We start from the raw sequence: 20,248 nt of genomic DNA, 5'->3' as shown, positions 1-20,248 counted from the left end.
AATGGCGTATGCAATTTCAACACCGCTCGCGCTTCGAAAAGGGGTGGAGATTGTAACAAACCCTGGGTTTGCGGAATAAAACCTGCTCCTGACCAGGCTAGGTTCACGGAGTATGTTACTCTGGTTACTCACTCGGAGTATAAGATACCTCGATTTCTGAAATGGGCTTGACTTACTCCGTGGTCGTGGGTTTGACATACTTCCTGACATACCACCTGACAAAAAACCCTGAGTATTCTGTTTTCTGGTGTTGACTTACTCTGAGTTTGCACTTACCCTGCTTTCTGAAACGGGCCCCTGTACCTGTACATTATCCCTAAATTAATCTATTTGACAGCTTATTACAAGGCTACTTATTGCAAGGCTACTTATTACAAGGCTACTTGCCACATGAGAAAAAAACTGGACTTGAAATGTGAATTTGAATTTGAAATATTTTATTAGCTCATTTTTACCAAATGCAGACCTTCCACGAGGAAAAGTCATTTACTTTCGACATTCAAATGTCACGAACAAGCATTTAGGTTTAATTGTTTGTATATGTAATGTCATATATGTTATTAAAAGACATGTTTATATTAAATTTGTCAAAAAAAACCTGTCAAAATGATTTGATGCTTCCGGGTTACCGTGTATTATTAGTTTTGAGGAGTTGTTATCTGGAAATAACGAACCAGCAAATGTCGCGACTGACCAATCAGAATCAATCATTCCAACGAGTCAAGTATTAATTGGGATTAATCGATATATATATATAATATATGTGTGTGTGTGTGCCACGTATTGTTATATGTTTATATAAATAAGTAAATATTTATATACATATAATAAACATTTATGCATTTGGCAGACACTTTTATCCAAAGCGACTTACATTGCATAATACTATACATGTGTTTCTAAGTATGTGCAATCCCTGGGATCGTACACATGACCTTTGCGTTGCAAACACCTTGCTCTTACCATTGAGCTACGGGAAAGTAATATACACACTACACACATATATATTATGTAAACACAAACATTTATTTTGGAATCGATTAATCGACTTGACACCAATAGAATTTTTAAATAACTGTTGTACAATGATAACGCAAATTGTTTAAAAATGATAATTATTGGCAAGACATTTGTTTGTTTTGTGCAGTAAGCCCCAAAGCCTTTTTGAATTATGCATTCCTTATTTAGGACCTTACAGTTTACATACATGATCTCTGCGATGAATTAGTAGCATAACTGTGACTCGTCCAATCACGTTTTCCACACTGGTCACCCACCCTCTCTGTTTCTTCTTGTGCCTCCCCTGCATTTTGAATCAGGTCAGGCTGACTGTCTTTGTGGAAACGTGTGTCTAAAAAAGGAGAGAAGGGAAAGAGAACAGGACACATGGTAGGAGGAGGAATCGGGGGGTTTCTGAGCGCTCTGGGTTCGGTTTGTTTTTGTAATGAGGTCAGTTATCTGCTGTGGTTAGAAGGCTGACTGATAAAGACACCGTGTGTGTGTGTGATTAAGCCTCTGTTTGATTTTGTCGTCAAAGTGTACTTTTCAAATTCTTTGATACGTGCGCATACACAGCGAAAGACATCAAAGGGTGTGGAAGCGTTGAGAACGCCAACACAGCTTGTTATTTGCAGTTAGTATGCAAAGTTGCAGTTTGTACAGTGCTGAAGCAGCACATTGCGCTCAGGTATGCGGGTGTGGGTGCGTGTGCCGGTAACACTAAGGGTAAACACACATCATGTGATGCCTCCCGAGCTGTAAGGCAAAGGACAGGGAAGTCCATCACACCACTTAACGTTAGCACGCAGGGCAGTCACAAATAGCCAGTAAGTGGACGAAAGCAGAATTTATAAAGGTATTGAACTGTAGTCATACCAGTTTCTATAAACCTAAATCTCTATACCATTTAACACATATTGGAAACATTCATTTCAAACAATTTAGCTGTTCATTTGTGCAATAGAAGCATGTTGTTCTCAAAAGTCTTAATGGAAATATGACATCTTGGTATGAGGAACAAAATTTTAAGTCATAAATCGTCCTAACCACATTGTATATGCTTGCTGACGTGACAGACCAGATTTGACTGGATTGGTTCTTGCATGTCATGTGGCTGACGGTGATGCACCACGTATAAATATTTAACCTTTATATTTGTAGGCAAGGGGAGCCGTAATAAAGAGGTTATTAATTTAAGTCCCCAGTACAAGTTATGTTATTAACAATATTACATGTCACCCAAATTCTAGTGTTTTATCTAACAAGTACTACTTTCATTCAAGTCAAATTTAACTTATTTTAGGAATTTTTGTTTTGAATGTACTTGTCATTTTCCCATGTACTTTAAAACTCATCTGCAAGTGCAAATATAACATGTTGTTTTTTCCAGACTTTTATATGTCAATGGACTTTCACAGAATGAGTAATAATATTTTATAGTCACAATATATTTCACGGTAACAATGTTTAATATTATAGATAAACTGATGAACAAGAACTAGATTTATTTATTTCAAATCCAATAAATGCTCACAATAGGAAGACATACAATGTGCATGTGTTCTTATTAATTTGTTAAACATAAACATTGAGAATATGTGTGTTTCAAGTAGTTACTTGATTTGTTAGATTGTGGATTACTTCATGTTTCTTCACCATAACATCTAAATTTAATACCACGTTACATGGTAAATTTCTTGCGTTTGACATTTTATTCTGCGGTTATGGTATATACATACAGTTTTTTATAGTTATATTGCATTTATTTGAATAAAAGATTAAATGTTATTTTAGTGTGTGTCCACCCTGTAAATTTGTGAAATTCAGTAATTGAAATGATTTGTTTCTCCTGTCATTGATGCGTCCTCTGTGTTATTGTGGTGTTCATCCTGTTATGTAAGAGATTTTTAACTATTTAGTACTTTGTGCTTTTAGGCCATTTTGGTTTAAATTGATAAATAGCAGCAGTTTGGGTTACTGTTAAGTTTCTTGGTTTCATTTCATAGAAATCGTTGACTTACAGAGAAAAAGTCAGCTCTTGTCACCAATAACATGACAGTCCCTCTGTTCCCAGACTGGTGAGTCCTCCTGCAGGCTGGGTGTTATCTTTCTCCGCCCCAAAAAGTGAATAACCTCTAGTAGGACACTCCTCTGCAGTCACTTGCCTAATATTTTCCTGAAGGGGATGCGTCAGAGGTTTATTTAAATAAGACTTTTAACTCCATGTTGACAGATTTAATATTCCTTTTAAAAATAAGCCAAAGAAAGAAATTTCAAATAGATTAACTAAGGGATAATGTACAGGTACAGTTCGGTTGTTATCACCAATAAGGTTGTTATCCTCGAGTGCCGCCCCTCCTCCTCGGTCTCAGATCTGAGCGTTCCTGTTATTCGCCTTTCAAAATCATCAAACATCAAAAGCATCTCATTCAGAGACTTACTTTATCCGCAGGGATTTTGCTCTAAGTGGGCCACGGTTGCATATATTAATAAATAACGGCGACAAAAATTGTCAGATTCCCCACAGCTTCTGAATCAAGCGGAGTTCTGGTTTGTTTGTATCCATTGACTAACCCCCCATCTCCTATCCGCAGGTTGCCGTGGTGAAGATGAAACACACAGAGCGTGTTTACGCCATGAAGATCCTCAACAAGTGGGAGATGCTGAAGAGGGCCGAGGTGAAGACCTTCCTGCTAATGCTCACAAATGAATAATAAACCAATAATGATGCAATGAACACTTTATTGAAATCTAGACAACATTAGCAAGAGGAATATAAGTTTGTGTGAGTTTTTCTATATAAAGTGATTCTGTTATTGGTAGCGATGTACCTATATGTACATTTTTGCCGATAACCGATAATTCTTGAACACTGGAAGCTGATTCACTGAAAACTCTTTACCCCCTGAAAATCATGTACCAAGCCTACTTTACACTCATTCAAGATTCTTTTAACTTTTATTGTATAATGTTTATTTTATAAACAAATTAAAGGGGTTTCTTTCATAGCAACCCAGAAAGGTGTTCTTAATAGCCCCAAGTCCAGTTCTCAATGCAGAAAGCATTCAGACAGCAGTCGGCTTCAAATAATATGCTTTTGTTCCTATAATTTACACATTCATAAATATCTACAGCTGAAGTGGTTCAACCAGAGGAAATGATTCATCATTTTTCGGCTATAATATATTGACCTACATTTTATTATCCGATAATTATTCATTGTGCATCCCTAGTTATCGGTACCTTTAAACTTTTAAATTTAGGGGCAAATAGCTCCCTATTGAATCCACACAGATATCAAGTTTTGAAAAATACTTAATATATTAATATGTGGATACCCTACAGACACTTGGCTGTGCGACCGCAGACTTCAAGGATAAAATAGACACAACGTTTTATATATGTGGCTCTTGTGTTACACCAGTAGCCAAATGTGTCAGTCATTTTCCTTTCTACTTGGGCTCCTTGAGCCAGTTTCAGGCTGATGAGTTGGGAAAAATTGCCCATGGCCTCCCAGAGGCATGTCAGAAGAACTTTTGTCATTTGGGCTTGTCATTAATCCTCTTTGAGCTTCCCTGGGCTTCTTTTATTACCGTTCCCAGAAACTCACAGGTCTTGATTCAAACAGTTATTAGATTTTCAGATCGAGGTGTAGCAGAAATAGGAAAAAAGTAAATTATAAGTATTGCCGAAAAGCTGAGATTGGGAAAGCCATGTTACATCATCGCTTCACAGGGGGTTCATTTAAAGAGTGATTTATCAAATTGTGCTTGATCCCTAAAAACGGGGGCTATAACATGTGGCCTTGTGTGTGCTTTTAAATAAAAATCATAAAAGTGTTTGTGGCTTATAATGACATTTAATAAATCTGTTTGTATCTCCTGTAGACTGCATGTTTCAGAGAAGAGAGGGAAGTCCTGGTGAATGGAGACTGCCAGTGGATCACCACCCTGCATTATGCCTTCCAGGATGACAACTACCTGGTGTGCATCTCCACGAAAAGCACTAATATATCCCATAACATCACTAAACACATGATAAGGGATAGATCAGCCAAAAATTTAAATTCTGTTATCATTTACTCACCCTCTTGTCATTTGACAAGACATAAGAGATATTGAGAAGAATGTTGATAACCAATAGGTGCCGCCGTTGTTCGGATACCAACGTTCTTCGAAATACCTTCTATTGTGTTTTGTGTTTTAAAATGACAAGAGAGTTAGGAAATGTTGGCACAATTGTCATGTTTGAGTGAACTATCCCTTTAATACAGCGCACTGGCAATGTTCAATAAAACGGTTCTATTCTTAGATGTCTTTCAGTTGAGAACGTGTAGTGCTGAGTCAGTGTCTGTGTGATAAAAGATGATTTTCTCCACCCGCAGTACTTGGTGATGGATTATTACGTGGGTGGTGACCTGCTGACTCTGCTTAGTAAGTTTGAGGACCGACTCCCGGAGGACATGGCCAAGTTCTATGTGGCGGAGATGGTGCTTGCTGTCCACTCCATCCACCAGCAGCGCTATGTTCACAGGTGAAACAACTTTGTGTGTGTGTGTGTTGAATAAAATCAGAATGCCAAAAATGTTTAGGTTCATGGAGACACAATGTTCATGGACCATATGAAGGCAAACGCTTCCTGTCTAAGTTGGCAGTTTTAGCCGAAATAAGCTGCATTGTTCACCACATTTTAAGCCAAAGGTTAAAAATCATTCATGCAAGAACATATCCAGACAAAACATGTCGAACAGTGATTCACCTAAAGTATATGAACGCACACAGAGAAGCATGATCGAGTGCTTATTGGCTCTGATAGGGGCACACACCGCTCATCCACACATAATGCATGTAATGAAATGATTGCAGATGGTTGTTTCTTCTGGCCTGTACATCAGGTTCAGAGCTCTTTTCCTGGCTGCTTGTACCGGGCTGCCATCCGGTCCAGCTGAGCCTCCACTTCCTTCTTTCAGTGGTGCTTCCCTTCTGACACCAGCAGCAGTTTGTACTACATTACCCCAGCCAATCACAACAGCCCACCTTACTTTATTTTCACATTTATCAGGAATGTTCCCAAGTTTTTGTCCTGGCTCGGGTGCGGATCCTTTGGCCAAATCAGCAGAAGTGTGTGCGTGTGTCAATTAGGGTTAGGCGATACTTGGAATATTAGATTTTATTAAGATTATTGTGTGTTTAAATATAATTATATCCACACGAGTGCTCCATGTATTCCACCCGAAATATTTTGCAGCTGTTGAAAGAAATCATTGAATGTGGTGTTTCTCATTTTCTCTTTCTCTGTATGGAATAAATAAGGAGTTCACTGGCACCATTGGTGACCAGCCTGCCTGGGCACAGCAGCTGACTGCAGTTATGACGGAGCTCTTAAAAACATGTTTCGGCCAGTGTTTCTTACGCTGAGCCTGGTGGACAACCCGTGAGGTTGTGAATGGTGTTATTTGTGAGTGTGTTTGTGTTAGGGTGTGTTATTACGTGATGAGTTTTGACACCGTGTTTACTCTGTACCCGCTGTGCTCACCATGGTGCCAGGATTGTGGAACAGAGGGCACTGTGTGTGTGGCCCAGTCATAGAGAGACAGGGACTGTGTGTGTGAGAAAAAATAGTGAAGGAGGGTGAACAAAGGCCGGCTGTTTACATGGAGAGCAGGGCAATGGCTGGGCATGGAGAAACAGCCAACCTGGAGAGCGGTAGATTCAGGGAGCAGTGCCCTCTGGATGAAAAATGCCTCTTAGGGCAGGGAAAATCAGTTGGTCTATATGACTGCAATGTGTTCCAAAAAAAAACAAATATTGTAACATTTTATATTTTGTGTTCCACAGGGACATTAAACCCGACAACGTTCTGCTAGACTTGAACGGTCACATCCGTCTCGCGGACTTCGGCTCCTGTCTGAAAATGATGCAAGATGGAACGGTGAGTATTTGATAAAGATTTGCAGTGTCACACCAAAACCGCACCACGTTTGTCTCCTCAACAGGGTGGTCTCCCCTCTGCCCTCTCCTCTGTGTGTTCTTGACATTGATAGAGTTGGTTTTTGGCCCGGCTGCCCTAGAAAGGGAGGGTTAATGAGAAAACCCCACACTGTCCACCCCTCTCGCTCACAGACTGATGAGTCACCATAGTGCACCGATAACACCACCAAGGCCAATACAGCTTTTATCTGCTGCTGTTTGCGTGCTTCCTGTGTGCCAGCTGCATGTAGAAGGATTGAACAAGACTTTCTTTTTTGTGTTCCATAACAAACACTCTTTAATACCTGGATCAGATTCTACTGTTAAAAAACTGTTTTGGTTTTCCAGCACTGATTCTCTGGGTTTGTGGATATCTACACTTAAAGAAGTTCAGTTTAGAATTTTTTTTTATTATTGTTTACTCACCCTCATGTCATCCAAGACGTCCATGTCTTTATTTCTTCTGTAGAAACTAATCCAAGGTTGTTGAGGAAAACATTTCCGGATCTTGCTCCATATAATAGATTTTCTAGATGATTTAAGGACCAAATTTCTGTTTCTTCGCAGCTTTAAATGGCTAAACGTGACACTAGCCTATGAATTAAGGGGTTTTCCAGTGAAACGATTAGTCATTTTCGAAGAAAAATTCGACTTATACTTTTCAACCACAAATAAATTTCTTGCACCCAAATGTGTTGCACGTTCACGACTTCTCGTAATAAGTCATCACATTGGAAAGTCATGCGTCTGACGTAAGCCAATGTACTGACCTATTGTTTACGAGTGGTGAGAAGGAAGACCGTTCAGTGGTTTGCTGGATGTTTTGCGAAACATATTATGTTTTTGAGCCGGATTATTGCTTAAAACGGTCCGTTCGTGTGCTTATCCGGGATGTATAAACCTCAGACACGTGACTTTTCCAACGTGATTACGTATTACGGGAAGCAATGAACACCCAACACGGTTGGATGCAAGCCATGTATTAGTCAAGTCAACTTTATTTATATAGCGCTTTTTACAATTTTCATTGTTACAAAGCAGCTTTTAATGAAACGTGTATTTGTGGTTAAAAATTAGAAAAAGGGTTTAAGCAAAAAATAATAAGTGTTATACTGATTTAAATTGTTGTTCCAAAAAATCTGTTTACTTTAAAAGCATTTTTGTTTTTCTGAGCAAAAAATAAATATTGTACATTTTCCAGAAGAAGCCCACTAAAATGTCATGCAGTGTAACAATCTTGTCAGGCATACTTACTACAAAAATCTATTTGACATATTAAAAGACTAATTACTTTCACCCTAAATGCTAATTGTTATTTTACATTAAAAAAAGACATTTAAAACCTGATAAATTTGATCTCCTTCATCAAAAAAAAAACATGATGACATCTTAGTCCTGTGTCAGCCCCCCTAGTGTGGATTGTGCTTCGAGTGTGGAGTGAGCCGTTGGTTGCAATTCGAAACCTCACCACTAGATGCCACTAAATTTCACACATTGGACCTGTAAGGTTACAGATTTGGAATTTCACTCATACCAGTTCTTGGAAATCCACCCATGCCATGACTCCGAGTCAGGCTAAACACATAGCTGTTGATAGTCAGAGGCAGGGAGTATTGGTGGATGAAACATGCCTGTTCAAAAGATTATTTGATTTTACCAGAAACCTCGTACACACCCAGGAGTGCAAGATCAATTAATCACTCTCAAAAAATAATCCGAGGTCAAGATGTTAAGAATGTTTTGATCACTTTGTGTGTGCATTTAGTAAATGTTTTATGAGTATGGTTCAGTAGCAGTTGGCATTATGCGTATTTCATACCCACAATGTTCTGAGTGGTCATGATTTTGTTTTGTTTGTCTTGGTCTATAGTGCCTAGAGCATTAGAATTCATTATGCTTGATTTAATTGCAGCTCATTTGTGACCTCACTTCCTGCTTTTCTCTCTGTAGGTCCAGTCTTCAGTGGCTGTTGGCACACCGGACTACATCTCTCCAGAGATCCTGCAGGCCATGGAGGATGGCATGGGGAAGTATGGACCAGAGTGTGACTGGTGGTCTCTAGGGGTCTGCATGTACGAGATGCTGTACGGCGAGACACCCTTCTATGCCGAGTCCTTGGTGGAGACTTACGGAAAGATCATGAACCATGAGGTAGGCATCATTTGTTTACCTGTTATCTGCAAGAGAGCAAAATATACTTGGTCATACATTAGAGCAGCACAAACCCCCAATCCATACCTTCTCAGAGTAGTGTTCTTCATTCTTTCATCCATCGTCTGATTTTTTAATCAAGCGATTTGTGCTATTCAGGAACGTTTCCAGTTCCCCTCCCACATCACAGATGTGTCTGAAGATGCTAAAGACCTGATCCAGCGGCTGATCTGCAGTAGAGAGTGCAGGCTGGGGCAGCAAGGCATCGAGGATTTCAAGAAGCACCCGTTTTTTAAAGGCATCAACTGGGAAAACATCCGCAACACAGAGGCTCCGTACATCCCTGACGTGAGCTCTCCGTCGGACACCTCAAACTTTGATGTGGACGACGATGTGCTGAAAAACCCGGTTGGTGTCTTTCAGACATGTTCAAGCATTATATTATTTAACAATGTGACAAAGTTTTTTTTACATTTGACCTCTGTGCTCCAACAGGACATTGTTCCGCCAGTCTCGCACACTGGTTTCACCGGGCAGCACCTGCCATTCGTGGGCTTCACCTACACCACTGAGAGCTGCTTCTCAGACCGAGGGAGCTTAAGGAGGGTGGTATTTACCGACGGAGGTGCTGGGGAAGATCTCCAAGACGGGGGGTTGCAGGTGGAGGCCTTCGAGAAGAGGATTCGCTGCCTGGAGCAAGAAAAACAGGAGCTGAGTCGCAAGCTGCAGGGTAATAACTCAATCTGATATCTCTTGGAGACATAACACTTTACTTTTTATGACATAAAGGAGTGTTAATAGTTCTGTGCAGAGGTTTTCAGCCTTGCACTTGACAACTTGTACGTTGATAAAGCATTTTTACTGCATGTAGTAAAGCATTGTGTAAAGTTAAAGTTCGTTTTCTCTACACGTGATTTCCTAGAATCCACTCAGGCGGTTCAGTCTCTTCATGGCTCTGGGCGCGGAGCTGGCACACTCGGCCGTGATAAAGAGATTAAAAAACTCAATGAGGAAATCGATCGACTTAAGAAGAAACTGGCAGGTGAGAGTTGCCTTAACTGTTAGGGATATTACATTATAGACCATGGTATATATATGGAGTGCCTGTCCAAGTTGTTATTTAAAGCTTTGAAGTCACATTCTTAGAAAGCTGACACGATATGTTTTTGTCATTGACACATTTATTTATTAATTCAGAATGTTTTAATTTCATTGTGGCCATAATTTTTTTTTACCAATGATTTGGTAAAATTATTAAAAACCATTGAAGAAAATCAGCAACGCACTTGCATCAGTAAATAAACTGTTATTGGGAAAAGAATTATAGCAAAAAGCAAAAAATATAAACAACCTAAATTGTCCAAAGCACAAGAGCCTTAGAGAGAGTCATAAGCATTGAGTTTCATGTGGGCTGCAATCTTAAATGCAATGGTTCTTTGACAGATTTCTTTGCCGTTTAATGCGGTTAAGAGAGAGATTTTTATCCTGGTGCATGACTTACATTTCACAGGTTTATTCTAGCCTGTAAATATAATTTTAAAGTCAAGCGAGTATTTCCATTTCATAGCCATTTAAGCTCAAAGACTTCAGCAAATAAGTGGACAAACGTGCCATCATTTTGACAAAATTCGTCTTATACAGTATTTGCAAGTAAATTTTGATTTTAAATGAACAATATTACACAGAAGTGCTAGATACACTCCTGAAGAGAATCGTAAAACCGGGGGAAATATTACAAGTATTCGCATTTCTCGGTGGTGGATGGTAAGCAGGTTATAAGTACTGCTTCAAAATGCCAAAACAAGAAACAGGAGCAAGAGCAAGAGACAAAAAAACAGAGAGAAGGCAATTTATTGAAAATTTAATTAACTCAAACTCAAACAGGCTGTTCATCAGCTGATCAAAAGACCATATCCTTAAAAAGTTCAAATCTGCACCAAAAATATGGCTTTCATGTCATTGTTCTTCAGGCAGTCACAGTGTAATGATCTCCTGATGGCAAAGGCAAAAAGGCTTTCTTATCTTTGAACGTGGCAGGATTGTTGAGTCTCGCAACGTGCCATCGCTGCCGAGGTTGGACGCAGTATGACAGTCATTGAATTAATTGGATTTAAAAGTCAAGAGGTAGACCCAAAAAATTTCACCTAGACTGAGCCAGAGGATCCGACGGGCTGTCCGTGAAGACACCGGGCAATCCTCAACCTAAATTAAGTCCCTTACTGATGCTAACTCCAGCCCAATAACCATAAGACGGCATCTGCAAGAAAAAGGCTTCAAGAACAAAAAACGTCTTCAAAAGCCACGTCTCCTCACACGCCACAAACTTGCCCGTTTGGAATTTGCCATGGAGCACCAAACCTGAGACATTGACAGGTGGAAAAAGTTGTATTCTCTGATGAGATTTTTTTAACCTTGACGATCCTGATGGCTTCCAATGTTACTGGCAATACAAGGCTGATCCAACTGGAGATGATTTCTACACGGCACAGTGAAGGACAAAGCACCCCAGATCATGATGGAGCCTCCAACAATGGGGAAATGGAGCTTGAGGTAGTGCAGGGCTGTCAAACGGTGGCTGGCTATGTGGACATGTTACAGCGGGCATCCCTCTTGACCGAGGGCCCTCGTCTGTGCGGTAATGACTGGGTCTTTAAACAGGCCAACGCTGCGGTTCGCGACGCTCGCCTGACAAAGGACTTCTTCCAGGAGAATAACGGCACTCTTTTACACCATCCTGCAATGTATCTTAATCCCATAAAGAACTTTGGGGATGGATGACAAGGGATGTTAACAAAAACGGACGTCACTTCCAGAACGGTGGATGCCTTCTTCACCACATGGAGCAACATTGCAACCAGCCTCCTTGAAACAGTCGCATCAGTGCCGAAACATAGTGATCAACAAGAACTGTGAGGCTACTCACTACTGAGTCCATTTTTGACACTTTTAGTTCTGTTCTGGGTTTTTTTGGGGCTATTTCCTTAAACGTTTGATCAAGTTGATTTAATAAATTGCCTACTCTCTGTTTTTTGTCTCATGCGCCTGTTTCTTGTTTTGAAATTTTGAAGCAGTACTTTCAATTTGATTACGATCCACCAGCGTGAAATCTGAACACATGTAATATTTCCCCCGGTCTTAAGATTTTGTTCAAGGGTGCATTGTGCAAGTAATGATGTAGTTGCTTTAAAGGAAACATATTTATAGAGTTAGATTTACTTATTGTTTAAAGGAGAGCTTTACGCAAAACCTTGAAAAAAAAAAACCTTAAATAAAATAAAAATGGTAATCTCATCTGATTTTAATCCCTCTAATTATCACGATGCTCTGTTTGTAAACTTTTGAATCGGTAACCAATCCCGTCAAAGCGCACTCTCAATGGTCTCTCCTCAGACTCTGATAGGCTGGAGCACCAGCTGGAGGAGGCTGTGACTCTTCGACAGGACTTTGAAAGTTCCTCCACTAAACTTAAGGCCCTGGACAAGCAAGTCCGAGCTCTCAGGCATGAGAAAGAGGAGATTCATAAGGTATGAAAAACTATAGAGTTTACCCTCTGAAATCGATAAACCTTTACCTTGATATTTTTGGTTCTGTACAGAATGTGAAAAATCCACCAAAACCTTTTATTATCATGTGTATTATTATGTGTTCCTCAAACCTGTTACCCTTTCTTTAAATGTATTTGCTACTTTGAGAAGGGGTGCGCCCATCTATACCAGTACATATACACAGAATATAATACGTTAATACTTTGTATGTTGAAAGGGAACACTATCCCATCATGCTAACAATCGTTCTCTCCTTTGTGAAAGAGATGAAAACTAATTTTATCTCTCTATAACTCAAACTACAAAGACAAGAAAGAGAACGAAAAATATGAATAAATCAAACCAGATCAGTCAGATAAACTGCACTGATAAGTAAAAAAAAAGCTGCTTGAAAAGGTTCACAGACTTCCAACTTGTGTTTGTAGGCTACGTTCTACCTACTTGCTGCTTTAGTACCGTTTACTCGTGCAGTATGAAGCAGCCGTCAGCCTAATAAAATCAGGTTGTTTCCTAACACTAGCCCCCTTCATCACACTTAATGTCATCACACTTAATGTCATCACACTTAATGTCATCACCCTCTTACATGGGGCATGTCAAAATTCTTAACACGCACTCACATTTCTAATCTGATTTGTCGGTCTGTTCTACTTGACTGTTGACCGTGAGCCCTGATTGGCTGAGGCACTGCAAGAGCAGTTTAAGCGCAATATCTGCCATTTATAAAAATACTTTGACCAATTTTCTGTTTTAATGCCGTCCTTACGTGTGCGGGTATGCTTTTCTAGCTCACGACTCCCAATTCTCCTGACAATTTCTATTTCTCACTCAGCCTCCTTTTCAGTACCAACCCTCCAGGCGCGGCTGTTCTTTTTCTCTCCTTCCACAACTCCACTCTCACACTCTAATCCGCACATCGTTTTCCGCTTTCATCTCAGATCCCTGCACCTGTACTTGCATTTCTCCGGCCTTCATTCTCAATCCTGCTAAAATCTATTGCTCTTCTTTGTCATTCCAGCAACTTGTGGAGTCTCTGGACCGCCTTAAGTCTCAGACCAAGGAGCTGAAGGACACCCACCAGCAGAGGAAACTGGCCATGCAGGAGTTCTCCGAGGTGAATGAGCGCATGGCCGAGCTGCGCTCGCAGAAGCAGCGTCTGTCGCGGCAGCTCCGGGACAAGGAGGAGGAGATGGAGGTGGTTATGCAGAAGCTCGATGCCATGAGGCAGGACATCCGCAAAACCGAGAAGGCCCGCAAGGAGGTGAGCTGCGGGGGGAGGGGCTTCACTAATGTGGGCGGTTTGTTAGGTTCTGTTCTTGCATGTAGCATGAATAAATCAATCTGGAGGTTTCACAACACATTTTTTAGTATCTATATATATTATGAAAAAAAATTGAGGCGGTTGTAAGACTGCACCTGCGTGAACAGCGTGCATGCTTATGACGTACCTGTTAGCAACATAATTCAACGGGTGTGAAAGTTTTACCAAGATTGAAAGGGTCAGGGTCACCCCCCTCTGGTGAGGTTATGATCTTTTTTTGGATCTGTTTTAAAAGCAAATGAAGATTAATTGTCACAGGCTTTCAGTCATTAAGATGCATTTACGCGCCATGCCTCATACTGGTATTCCAAACTATCGGTCTGGCTCCCATCGATTGTTTATGACTCGGCACCAACATGTTAGTCAGATGGAAACAGTCAGTTTTGGAACTCAGCACATTTTTGAACATCATCACGCTTTGGAGAGAAGCCGGGAATGCAACTCCTCAGTTTAGCTCGGCAGCTCCGGATCTCCCTAGACGAAGTGAGGAATGTCTTCACGCCCCTCTTATCGACGCCCCTCCCCACCGCCTCCTCTCCCTGTAGACCAGCCTCATAGACCCTGTGACCTTCTTTAGACCTCGGTGGCTAACTAAAGCCAGATGAGCGACACTGACCGTGGTTCATGCTTACAGCTGACTGCTGCGGGTTTGGGAAATAAAGGGCTTTTCCGCACTCCCAGCTGCCCGGTTATACTTTCTCTTTCTGTGTCTCGTTTTATGTCTCTCTTTTAAACAAGACTTAGGGAGGATGTATCTTGGGACAAGAATTGTTGCTTTTCTTAGGGGAAGTTTTGAAGTCGGGCAGTCTTTCGTTGTCAAACACGTACAGCTCCCTCAGAAAAAAATGAAACTGGTCACACAACTAGTGTGTCTGGTTGTAATCAGGTCAAAAGTAAAGGGTTTAAAGGTTAATAATGACCAATGTCAGTTCTCGTATCAAGTTGTTTTTGTTGTGTGTCATAGCTGGAGTCTCAGCTGGAGGACGCGTGTGCCGAAGCCTCTAAGGAGCGTAAGCTCAGAGAGCACAGTGAAGGGTACTCCAAACAACTGGAGAGCGAGTTGGAGACACTCAAGGTCAGAGGTCACATTTTTCACACTCCGATCATTTTAAGCCATCGTGTAGTTTTCCTGAGCTCAGCTGGTAGTGTTCCTTTCTCTCTCTGTCTCTCAGGTGAAGCAGGGAAGCGGTCGTGCGTCAGGCCTCGGGTCAGAGACCCAGCAGGAGCTCACCAAGGTGAAGTCAGAGCTGGATAAAAAGGTGCTGTCTTTTGAGGAGGAGCTGCTGAGGCGTGAAGCTTCTCACACTACAGAGCTGAAGAACATGAAGAAGGAGCTTCGTGACTCAGAGAGCCAGCAGATTTCGCTGCAGAAAGAGCTGATGGTGCTCAAAGACAAACTGGAAAAGTCCAAGAGAGAGCGGTGAGGATTATTAGTGCCTTAATGCTCTGTTAAAGCAAAAACAATTAAGGATGGGTCGATATGTTAGATGTTAGCCGGTGAAGATATTTCGTGGCTTCAAGATAATAAAAATTAGCAAATGAGTTTGCCGGATTATAGACCGTTTCAGAGTGACAACATGAACGAACGTTACTACCCACGTGTGCATTTGTGGGCAGCTCTTAACTTTCGGTACACATTCACAAACAAAAGAGTGCCTGGAGATTATTTCTGTTGAATATCAAAAGAATCCGAGAAGAATTGTTACTTGGCTAAACTCATCTCGCCAGTATTTAAAAATTTAGACTGCGTTACCAAGCTCAACCACTCGAAGTCAATGTCCCATACAGTTTCTTTAATTCATTTTTAATTAACATACAACAAAATTTAACAAATCATTTTTTCAATACAATTATTTTACAATTAAATAAAAATATAATGTAAAATTAACATAAATAAAATACAATATAAAAAGTTATATTATTAGACACTAGCCAAACACAAACCGGAAGTTAGCTGTGGGTCAGTCGCGTTCGAGGAAACAATAAACAACACATTTTCATCAATTAAGGTTTAAGTTAGTGCCGAGCTATATTGATGAAAATTGAGGTTTCTAATTGCATCAGCTCACTCCACCCCTCCGTTTCGAAGCTCTGCGGTAGCTGACACAAGACCAAGATGTCGTCATGTTTTTTGCTTCTTCGCCGAAGGAGATAACATAATTAAGACATGCGCTGTCTAGAGCAGTTTGTCCATTTATGGCTACTGCAGAAACATGGCGAATTCCATGAAATTAGACCTGAGGTGTATCTAGATAGAAATAGCTCATGCTAAGGTAATAAAAACACAACTATTTGTTCATAGGTATATAAAGACCGTACATAATGAAGCGTTATGTATATATATTGCATTTTTGTCAATAGATCCAGTGTTTCCCCTACCATTATATAAGGCTCGCCCCGCCACCCTTGGACGTCAAGTAAATTTGATTTTCTTTATAGCGCCAGATTACAATTTGTTATTTTATTAAACAAACTAAATAACCCTTAAGTAATATGTTATTTATCTTATTTCCACGATGGCATGTCTTTTCTGTCTGTGTTTGCGCGTTTACAATTATCCCAATGAGAGCACACACGCGCTCACTCACACACAAACAAACATTAGCTGACAGAGAGCGCACGGAGGGAAATATGTCGCTTCAATCAGGTGAAAACCAAATGAAAATATTTGCGTTTTTTAAGCGCTCACATGGAACTGAAGATGGCAAAACTCACTCCACTGCGAGTAGCAGCCGGAGTAGCTCTCCTGCTCCAAGTCTAAGTGTTGCGCATCCTGCCCCTGACAAGCATCAAAAGTCCATTCATCACCGGATGGCGGTTAAGATGTATATTAATGAATTACATGCCGCTTACTATTTACATATGTGTGTTTAAAATGTTTTTAGTCAGGACATTGTAAATCTGCTGATTAAATAAGACAAGAGATGACATTAACGAACAATGAATGAGCAATATATTTGTTAGTATTTATAAATCTTTTTTTAGTTCTTTACTTTTTTAAGCTCTGGCCCATTAATATTAACAAATACTTCTATACCTTTAACAAAGGTTATTTGCCAAAGTCAATTTTAAAAAGATTTAAATACATTTATTTATATTTATATATAACATTTTTAAAATTTTACAAAGCATACCCTCCCAGACAATCAATGTATGTGACTAGATAGATATATAGATAGATAGATAGCACATAAAGAATGAAAAGGAAATGATTTTTCGTCAATTTTCCCCAACCAACCCCCCCGCCAAAGCTGTAAACCTAGGGGGAACACTGAAATCATTGTTAATATCACACATTGCACCTTTAAATACCACCTTTCTGCTATTTACATTGACCTGACACCATTTTTTTATTGAAAATCACTGTTATTGTGAAATGTTGCAATTTTTGTTAAATCATGCAGACCTAATTTCTAAGTAAATCTTGTCAAAACATTAATTTCCAAAATCTTTGACCGCTTATTCTCTCTAAAACCACAGGCAAACTGAGATGGACGAGACCACGGGCACCCTGAAAGAGAAGTATGAACGTGAACGCCATCTCCTGACCGAGGAAAACCGCAAACTCACTGCAGAAACAGACAGGGTATGAATTCCTCTTTCTTTTTGGCTAGGGGCAGCATTGAGTTGAAGTCTGTTTGAGTGTCAGTGTGTGTGACAATTTCACGTTGATCCTTAAATCTAATTTTTCAGCTCTGCACGTTTGTGGACAAGTTGACCGCTCAGAACAGGCAGCTTGAGGATGAGCTTCAGGATCTAGCATCTAAAAAAGAGAGCGTAGCACACTGGGAAGCGCAGATCGCCGAGATCATCCAATGGTGAGAAATATCACACATATAAATGAAATAAATACTGTGTTGACTTGCCTGTGAAGCAATTGAATTGATGTGTTTTCAAATCGATGTATGTGTGTGTTTATAGGGTCAGCGATGAGAAAGATGCACGTGGATACCTTCAGGCTTTGGCCTCCAAGATGACGGAGGAGTTGGAGTCTCTGCGTAGCTCCAGTCTTGGATCCAGAACTCTGGTAAACGTCACTATCTCTTATTTTCACATCACAACACCTTCTCACAGTCGCATGAGCAACCAGTTGAACTGTTGATCTGTGGTTATGCTCCACTTTCCCGTCTCCCGGGGAGACAACTACTAAATTTGTCAGTCATTGGAAGTCACGTTTGATTCATTATCCTGCACTAAGGAGGTTCAGGACAAACTATAAGAAGGAGATTGACATCAGTATGTTTCCAAAAAAGAAAGTAATTACTGTTATTGCCATATTGGGATCTGCCGATGAGAACTATTGATTTGTCGCCAAGAAGGTTTGGCTTAAATCCATCATCCAAAGATCTGATCCGTTTTGCTTATTCACAAGTTTACTCATTGATTGACTTCATTGTTGGGTTGATGCATGATAGGGTAAACATAGACGTTGTTTGAGCTTTGCAACTGATTAAGTGTGTCCTAAAGTTCCCATGTATGGTGGCACTGACCTAATATTACAATAAATTGAATGTCCTGTTGTGGTTTTGTTTATTTGAAGATAGTTTCTTCACAAAGCATTTGTTGTCTTGAGTATGACTCAACATTCCTTTGTCTTTCCACTAATGTCTCTTAAGGGAATCTGATGAATAGATCTGTTCAATTTTGTGTCTTTGTTCATTTTTGGTCACTTTGATTACTATATCAGCAAGATTCTGGAGTAGACATCCCGGCCCAGAGGTCCACGGTGGCACCTCGGGTCACCAAGCGGGTGAGTGCTTACAGCAAACCTCCAGTCAGTAAAAGAGGCGGAGCTCAAGATTGTCTTGTTGGCTGTTGGCCAATCAATCTGTCATTCATCTGTCAAGACCTTTTTAAGATCATGTGACATCAAAAGTGAAGTTTCGTGGCTTTGAGTCCATGTTTTTTAAACGTGTATTCGAAATCCTCAAAACTTATTTGTAAGTAGATTTGCATCACACAGATTTCTGTCCAATCAGATGCTCTGTAGAATGAAGGACATAAGACATTCAGCTTTCTGTTCTTACACGTCATCTCATGACAGAAACTGTTCTCACCAAGAAATTTCACATGGATAAATAGAAAAAAACATGAAAACGTCAAAGGGCAGATGAATGGAAGTGCTGCATCAGCTCTCTCCATTGCTGAACGTTATTCATAAAAGACTAAAAAAGTCCATTGTTCTTCTGAGGTCAGTGTGTATACGCTCCACTTTCCGCCTGCATGCTGTTGGATGGATATCAGATCAGTCTTATTGAGAACTCATTAACTTGGACAATCTTAAACAAAAGACTGAGTTCCTCAGTATAAGACCAGATCGTGAGTGTTTAAGAGCCAATCTGGACAGGACCTGCAGTCTCAGAGCTCTAATGTAAAGCTGATGAGTTCTGCCAGTAACATCCCATAAATGCCCATCAACGCTGCCCACTTCCCATCAGCTGTGAAGTAACATAGGCAGAAGCTACGCGCATGTGCCATCATCAGTTCCCAGAAATGTTCACGTCTTTGAAGCGTAAAATAGATGTAATCCTCTTTTCTCTCTCCACAATCTTCAGCTGTCCCTCAGCCATTGGCTGTTTTTCTTTTATAAATCTCCATCTTGTTGTGTAGCCACACATGTAGGTGCTGGAATGGTTTGCTGACAGCTGAGATCAATAGCTATTAAATTGTTGGAGATCCAAGATAAGCACCTCGCGAGTCCTCCAATTTATGGCAAATCCATTTTAGGGGATTAAGTTTTATTCTGATGGGGGGAATTTTGGTATCCGTGTAATGTGGTGGAGTCTATTTGGGTGTCATTTTTCGTGCATGCTGCTTTGTAACAGAATTAAGTCTTATTTAGAACAATTAAATGGTTACAAAACATGTTTGATAATTGAAGTATATAATAATATATTATATAATTAGGTTCGGATTTAATGGTCCAAGTATTTCGTTAGCTTTGTTGTCCTTTAAAGGTCCGTTCACACAGTCAGGGAATGGTGGCGATATGATATCATTCATTTCAATAGCAGCTTAGCGACTGGAGCGACAGTAGCACGGTTTCCATCAAAACTTTGATTTGAATCTTTTCAAAGTTCGCAATAACAGAAGGGAAAACGAATGCGAAATTGGTGTTTCCATCAAGTTCCTTGAGCGAACTTGGCAAAACGGTAAATAAAAAGTAGGGGTGGGAATCGTTTGGTCTTTTTAATTGTATTTTAATACAACCGAGTGCCCAATAAAGCCATTCTCATTCCCATTTTCTGTTGTCAGACATAAAA

General features: G+C 40.2%; 1 protein-coding gene across 2 annotated transcripts in view; it reads left to right on the top strand.

The window, feature by feature from the left end:
* cdc42bpb (CDC42 binding protein kinase beta (DMPK-like)) overlaps positions 1–20,248 on the top strand; it is a 66,892-nt gene that overhangs the window by 26,197 nt on the left and 20,447 nt on the right. For both annotated transcript variants that reach the window (XM_056763979.1, XM_056763980.1), the window contains exons 3-17: positions 3,594–3,677; positions 4,887–4,982; positions 5,384–5,532; positions 6,837–6,930; positions 8,919–9,119; positions 9,279–9,527; positions 9,615–9,849; positions 10,042–10,161; positions 12,510–12,643; positions 13,683–13,925; positions 14,950–15,060; positions 15,158–15,405; positions 17,466–17,571; positions 17,679–17,803; positions 17,907–18,012. In XM_056763979.1, the coding sequence (XP_056619957.1) occupies positions 3,594–3,677; positions 4,887–4,982; positions 5,384–5,532; positions 6,837–6,930; positions 8,919–9,119; positions 9,279–9,527; positions 9,615–9,849; positions 10,042–10,161; positions 12,510–12,643; positions 13,683–13,925; positions 14,950–15,060; positions 15,158–15,405; positions 17,466–17,571; positions 17,679–17,803; positions 17,907–18,012 (2,301 nt within the window). The remainder of the gene's footprint in view (positions 1–3,593; positions 3,678–4,886; positions 4,983–5,383; positions 5,533–6,836; positions 6,931–8,918; positions 9,120–9,278; positions 9,528–9,614; positions 9,850–10,041; positions 10,162–12,509; positions 12,644–13,682; positions 13,926–14,949; positions 15,061–15,157; positions 15,406–17,465; positions 17,572–17,678; positions 17,804–17,906; positions 18,013–20,248) is intronic.

Source organism: Triplophysa dalaica, chromosome 13 (assembly GCF_015846415.1).
Source record: "Triplophysa dalaica isolate WHDGS20190420 chromosome 13, ASM1584641v1, whole genome shotgun sequence".
Classification (NCBI taxonomy): domain Eukaryota; kingdom Metazoa; phylum Chordata; class Actinopteri; order Cypriniformes; family Nemacheilidae; genus Triplophysa; species Triplophysa dalaica.
Note: the sequence above shows the minus strand (reverse complement) of the source record. Positions and strands in the feature narration are given on the sequence as shown.